At 46.8% G+C, this 6,979-nt stretch overlaps 1 protein-coding gene across 1 annotated transcript in view; it reads left to right on the top strand.

Annotated features, from left to right (window-relative positions):
- Positions 1-2,908: 2,908 nt before the first annotated feature.
- The window catches only part of SUCLG1 (succinate-CoA ligase GDP/ADP-forming subunit alpha), a 28,487-nt gene continuing 24,416 nt past the window's right edge, over positions 2,909-6,979 (top strand). Inside the window, 2 exon segments of the mRNA XM_075563066.1 lie at positions 2,909-2,933; positions 2,936-3,013. Coding sequence (XP_075419181.1) covers positions 2,924-2,933; positions 2,936-3,013 — 88 coding nt within the window. The 5' untranslated portion in view covers positions 2,909-2,923.

Here is a 6,979-nt window from a genome sequence, read left to right as displayed (position 1 = left end):
GAGGGTCAGGTCACATTCAATAGAGGATCTGAAACAAGGGGTTACTGAGGTCAGATGGATCTGGGTTGAAAGCAGAGAAGACCAGAAAGATGTTCAGTTGCATTTCATTGACTATGCAAGGGCATTGGTTATACAAAGGAATTGTAGCTCATAACAAATTGTGGATAGCCTTGAGAAGAATGGGAATCCCCAATACTGCATTGTGCTGATGACAAACATGGACAGGGATCAAGAGGCATGTAACAAAATAAGGTAATACTGCATGCCTTAAAATTGGGAAAGTTGTGGATCCGAGTTGTATATCTTCATGACATTTATTCAATCTGTATGCTGAGAAAATAAACACAGAAGCTGGATTGTGTGAAGAAAAATCAGGATCGGAGAAAGACTTAATTAACAACCTGTGATATGCAGATGACACAGCCTCCTTGCCTGAAAGTGTGGAGGACTTGAAGTACTTGCTGATGAAGATCAAGGATTGCAACTTTTGCTATGGATTACAACTCAATGTGAAAAACCAAAAATCCTTACAGTTGGGCTAATAGGTAACATCGTGATAAATGGAGAAAAGGTTGAAACTGTCAAAGAGTTCATCTTGCTCGGTGCCACAATCAATGCTTAGGGAAGCAGCTGTCAAGAGATGAGTGGTCGTTACATAATTTCCTGTCAATTTGATAAATAAAAGTGTAAGGTGGAGTCTAACCTGTCAATCAGGTCACAGCCTGATGATACGTCCTTGTGGGTGTGACCTTCTCATAGAGATGGGCCTGGGAACCTCCCTCTCTCTGCCTTCACCTTTGGGCTTGCTGACCCTGATGGTTGCCAGAGCTGCAGATTCATCCAATGTCATTGGATCCACAAGACTTTGCAATCACCAGCCTGTGACGTTCCTGCATTCTGCACCTTTGAGTGTGGTTTTGTCAGTCTAAAGAGAGACTTAAGGACGAGTATTTCACTTATGGACTTGACCTGGTCTGGGCTGGGATGTTTTCTTGATATACAATTACTTCTTGATATGAAGGTCTTTCTTGCCCATATATGAGTGTTTCTGGAGTTGTTTCTCTAGTCAACTCGGCCTAACAGGAGTGCAAAGGGCACATTGCCCTGAGGCAATCTTCTCACAAGACCTCTTTAAAGTGCTGAAAAACAAAGATTTTACTTTAGTGACTAAGGCGCACCTAAGCCATGGTATTTTCGATTGCCTCATATACATGGGAAAGTTGGACATTGAATAAGGAAGACCAAAGAAAAAGTGATGCATTTGAACTATGGTGTTGGCAAAGACTATTGAATATTTGCCCCAAGGGACTGCCAAAAGAGTAAAAAGATCTGCCTCCGAAGAAGTATAACCAGAAGTATCTCCTGTAAGTATCTCCTCAGATCAGGATGGTGAGATGTCTTACAAATAATCTGGAGAGACCAGTGTGGAGAAGAGCACGATGCTTGGTAAAGTAGAAGGGCAGTGTAGAAGAGGAAGGCCCTTGAGAGAGAGTGGTCCTGCAATGGGCTTAAACAAGAACACGTTTGAGGCTGGTGCAGGACAAGACAGTGTTTCATTCTATTGCACAGAGGTTCCATATGAGTTGGAACCGAGTCAACAGCACCTGACAACAACAAACACAACGCATTTAAAAGTATTTTTCATACTGGCCATCCTGGGAAACCACTGGTACTAGCAAGAGGATCCCTGATGGCATACTGGTGATGCATTGGACTGCTAACTGCAAGGTTCGCAGTTCTAAACCACCAGCCTCTCTGAGGGTGAAAGACAGGGCTTTCTACTCCTGCATAGAATTACAGTCTCAGAAACTCACAGGGGCAGTTTTACCTTTCCCTACAGGGTTGCTGCAAGTCAGCTTCGAGTAGATGGAAGTGAATTTGCTATTAGTAACACTGAAGGATTCAATTATCACAAGTATATGATCCATTCGGTCAGAGGGATTTGTGTGCAGTCAGTTCAACTTTGGACTGAGAATATCTGGGTTATAGAGGAAATATTGGGTAATCGCCATGGGTATTCTCACATATCATACAACTCCATGATTCGAGCAAATTGGAATGATAATTGTATTGATATTTATAATGCCAGCCCACGAACTCATTTGGAGGCAGGGAAGAGATTATTTTGTTTACCCTATGACTCTGGGCTCTCTGAGGCTACTTCTTAACCACTTATGGAAGGAATAAACAGCAAAGTCACATTTGACCTAGAACTTCAGACTCCTGGGTCCCCAAGGACCCACTTAGAGCCGGACAAAGACTGTGTGATAGGTTGTTTAAGAAAAAGTTTCATATTTCAAGAATTAGTGTCATTAAGGTAGTTTCTGGTCTTTCTGGTCACGTCGTTTCCCTCATTGGGCACCAATGGCGTCCAGATTGTCTGTCGTCCTCCTTAATCACAAAGATAGGAGGGTCGGCGGGCGAAAGAACCGGTGTTCTCCTTTCTGTATGGCACACTAGCAAAATGAAGGCACAGGAAGATGGGTCTAGGGACTTGCAAAATTCTGGCATCGCTTTCCCTCCTCACTTCAGATTCTTCACTCCCTTGTCCCTCATGCCCCTCTTCTCTTCAATCCGACTAACTGGTTCCACCACTCCCAACAGGTCCCAGTTTAAATTACAAGCAAGTGGCACTTGCCAAACTACATTTCCCACAATGCTAGGCGCCACGCAATCTCGCATCGGGGTTTCCTCTTGGTGCCAGTAAAATTATTGCCGTCTCAAACCCACATTTCTACAACTTAAAAAAAGCTATTGTTCACTCTCCCGTGAATGTGCTTTTAAAATTTCCACCATCTATCCCAAAGGTTCCCAGCAGAGTCCGCCGCCTCTGTAAATCCGTTCAGGCGACTGCGTTAGTCACTCTCCTGCTCGCGCCTCGGTCCCTGCCAGGTCCCCGGGGGCCTGGGAGTGTCATTGGCGGATGACCGCAGCCCCAGCGCTGCCGCCGCGACCATGGCCTCCGGCAGCAGCGGCCTCGCTGTCTCCCGTCTCCTGACGCGCTGCTTTTTCGGTGAGTCCGCCGGGGACCCTCCGGCTCAGGCCTCGCCGAGGCCTTGGGTGCGGCGCCAGGGCGGGTGCAGGAATCTCGGGCGCTGCAGAAGCCTGGTCGGGCTCCGCGGACTGGAACGGAGTTCCCGTGGGTGGGGGTGGGGAGTGAAAGTGGGGAGCTTGGCTTCGCCCCGGAGCTCCAGCTGCTGGCGAATGGGGTGCAGAGGTGGGGGAGGCTGGGCCCCGGAGTCGGGACTGGGAACTGTGCAGACTTTGAGAGTCGCGGGCTGGGAGTGAGGCGTGTGGTGATCGGGGTTCAGCTCCGCCGGGATGGTGACTTTCTGCGTCGAGAGGGATGAGGATTTCTCGGTTGGGAATTGGGGAGCGAGGCTGACAGTTACAAGGCAGGGTAGTTACATTTCCCTTCCAGTGTGGCAGGGTCAGGGCAAGCTGGGAGATTTACCCAGAGTCCTCATGGTCCAGAAGACTCCTAGAAGTTTATAGCTGGCTGGGGCTTACTTAACCAACTTATTTGTAGCGTTTCAAGCCGGCCGTGGGAACACCACTAGTTTCTGATTAAGTAATGCCCAAGGTTGAACGGTGCTGAGTATCTTACTGTGTTCAAAGTCTCTGTAGCTGAAAGAGACTTTGGAATCAGTCACACCAGGGCTTCAGATCTGACTGGTTCTTTATTTAGGTCGAGCATTAATCCTGGACACTTATTTATTTCTCAACTCTTGTTTGAAATCCCGTGGAGTGGGAAGGATGATACCATACTGGAATTAATTGAAGACAACAGCACTTGCCCCATTATTTTGTCTGCTACCAATAATGTCAAAGAGTTGCTAATTAAAATCGTGACACAGCATTGGCTGACATTCTGGCTTAAGAGCTGTTTTAAAAGTGGGGAAATGGGCATTTTGCAAATGGGATGACCTGGGCTTACTGTGTCAACGAAGCTTATGTACAGCTCCTGGTGTGTAATACGCACTCGTCTAAAGCTAGTTTTCTTCTCCCATCTTAACATCACTGTGCACCTCACCCTAGTGCTTGTCTGAATAGTGAATACATACTCCAAAAGCATGCAGTGATAAGTGTATACTCAACCAGAAAATCATGCCCCTTGCCCCCAGGGAGTTGACTGCTAGGGCAGAGTAGAGCTGCCCCACACATTCCCCATGGTTGTAATCATGGATGCAGACTGCAACAGCTTCCTGCCTCAGAGTGGAGGGCAGCTGAACCCTTTAACAACTGCACCACCTGTGTTTCTCAGTTCCCCAGTAAGTCCAAATTCAATTTGCTAGCAAGTCAATTTTGTCTCACAGTGGCTCTGGGGTTTCTAAGACTGTACATTTGTACGGGAGCAAACAGCCACATTTTCTCCTGAGGATTAGGGAATGGGTTTGAACTATTAACCTTGCGATTAGCAGCCCAGTGCCTAGTGCACAGGACAAAAAGGAATGTGGGTGGCCCAGAGGTTAAAAGCTTGGCTGCTAGTTGAAAGAGAGGTCAGCGATTTCCCTGTGGCGTCTCTCAGAGATGTACTATGCTTCTGCACACATCCCAGCCTTGGAAATCCTATGGGACAGTTTTACTTGCTCAGTGAGCTAAGTGTTAGACAGCGAAGTAAAAAGTTGCAGGAGAAAGAGGAGGAAATCGACTTCTGCCGACGTTTACAGCCCTGGAAACCCCATGGAGCAGTTCTGCTCTGTCCTCTGTGATCTTGATGCATTGGATTTACGAGTTAGGACCCACATAATGGCAAAGGGTTGTGTTTTCAGAGGGAGGACTTAAGACTTTCTGGACAACTTGGACAAGTAAGAGTTGGGTTGGTTTAGGATGGCTTTCTGGAGCTCCGTATTGTATAACTTGAAGGACAGTTGAGGGTTTCTCAATACGATGAGAAAAAGATCAGTTTTACCCAGTGATTACTCTGCTCAGCAGTTTGAGCACCAGGAATCAGGTGCATTGGGGATTGGTCTTTCACTCAAAATGTCACTTCTATGGCATCAATTTTGACTCATAGTGACCCTCTGGGACGTGGTAGAACTACACCTTGGGTTCTCAAGGAAGTCTGGCTGAGACGCGGTAGAACGACACCTGGGGTTCTCAAGGAGGTCTGGCTGGGACGCGGTAGAACGACACCTGGGGTTCTCAAGGAGGTCTGGCTGGGACGCGGTAGAACAACACCTGGGGTTCTCAAGGAGGTCTGGCTGGGACGCGGTAGAACAACACCTGGGGTTCTCAAGGAGGTCTGGCTGGGACGCGGTAGAATGACACCTGGGGTTCTCAAGGAGGTCTGACTGAGAGTGGGCTGCACGTTGAGCTGCTAGCTGCTAGATCAGCAGTTGGGACCCATCAGCTGCTCCGCGGGAAAGTGAAGCTGTCTGCTCCTGTCAAGGGTGCTGGCCTCCACCAGTTCAGTTTGAATGGAGTGTGGACTAGGAAGTAGGAGAAGGCAGCTCTGCAGCTCTGCCACTGTGGTGGGCAAGCCCGGGAAGGAAATGCCCAACTGCTTTTCTCCCCTGGGATTTTGCTAGGACAGACATACTTCTGAGGTTGTACAGATTTGGTTCCAGACCATCACAGTAAAGTGAGTGTGATAGGCCAGGTTGACTAGAGGAACTAATCCAGAAGCATTCATGTGTGTAAGAGAGAACTTTATATCAAGAAGTAATTATGCATCAATAAAACATCCCAGTCCAGATCAAGTCCATAAGTCTGATATCAGCCCACGAATTCTTCTTCAGACTCACGCAGCAATTCAGTGATGTCGAATGTAGGAAGACCACAGGCTGGTGTGTGGAAAGTCCTGTGGGTCCATTGGTGATGGAAGCATCTTCAGAGCTCTGGCTGCCATCAGCATGGCTCCATGTGGCTTGTTGACAGGAATGTGAGAGAGATTTATCAGAATCCTCATTAGAAGGTCATGCCCACAAGGAGGCATCAATCAGACTCTGACCTGATTGACAGACCAGACTCCACCCCTCCACTCTTATTTATTAAGTTGACATGAAATTGTGTAACTACCACGGTGAGTCAGCTGAAGGTATTTGCTTCTGAACGCATGTGAAGTGTGTTGTAGCATTGGTGACAATGACCAAACTGTGACACAGATGCAGAGTGAGTACCTGGTTTTGGGAAATGGTGCCTTTAACCTTGCTTAATGCAGGGTTACCACAAGCCTTCGGTTGTGAAAAATGCACTTGTCTGTGAAGCCCCGTAAAAGGAAGTGTGCTTGCATGAGGTTCTGACAGATCCCAGTGGTGGTCAGAGTCTGAAGAAACGTGGACAACACATCGAGTGCTCTCGTCTGCTTTTAGCAACGTTTTACAACTCTCTTCACCCAGAAATGGATGTTTTTTTTCCCTTCCAGGTACAGAAGGTCTTCAGTGATCATTTAGCTTACATTTTTGTTGCTGGAGTGGTCTTTAATTATCCAGGTCATGAGATTAATTTAGTATTAAAGATCTGACAGGTGTGAGGTAGACACCAAGCCCTCTCCTTTATTCAGGGCATTTCAGCCTGTGGTGTTTCATGTACAAAGACCTGTAAATTCCCCAAATCTTCTCTTTGCCTTGTCTCATTTCTGAGCCCATTTCCACACCTGCTGGAAAACACAGCAGCCTCACCACCCCCACTTTGCAAACATTTCATGTAGACGATCACAGAGTTTTAAATTGTGAGGTTAGTAACAGAATGCTGTGCACCAGGGCATTCGGTCCCCTTTGTTCTGTTAAGTTTCAAATGACTGCCCTTATGGGCTGAAGGTCGTAAATGTTGAAATATTGATTTGAGTTAGAAAACAAAAACCAAAAATAGCTTGTCATTTCTTTCCAGAGCCCTGTTGGGGTACAGTCTTGAGTGCCTAAAATTTTTGAGCAGTTTAATAGCTTGTGAAAAAAAAAAAAGGAGATGCTACTAGTAGAAGTGGAGAGAGAAAATAAAGTGAAAAAATGAGAAAGATTTATTTCTTGAGAAAGTGTAA

Source organism: Tenrec ecaudatus, chromosome 11, assembly GCF_050624435.1.
Source record: "Tenrec ecaudatus isolate mTenEca1 chromosome 11, mTenEca1.hap1, whole genome shotgun sequence".
Lineage (NCBI taxonomy): Eukaryota > Metazoa > Chordata > Mammalia > Afrosoricida > Tenrecidae > Tenrec > Tenrec ecaudatus.
The sequence above is the reverse complement of the archived record's forward strand: the minus strand, read 5'-3'. Positions and strand labels throughout refer to the sequence as shown.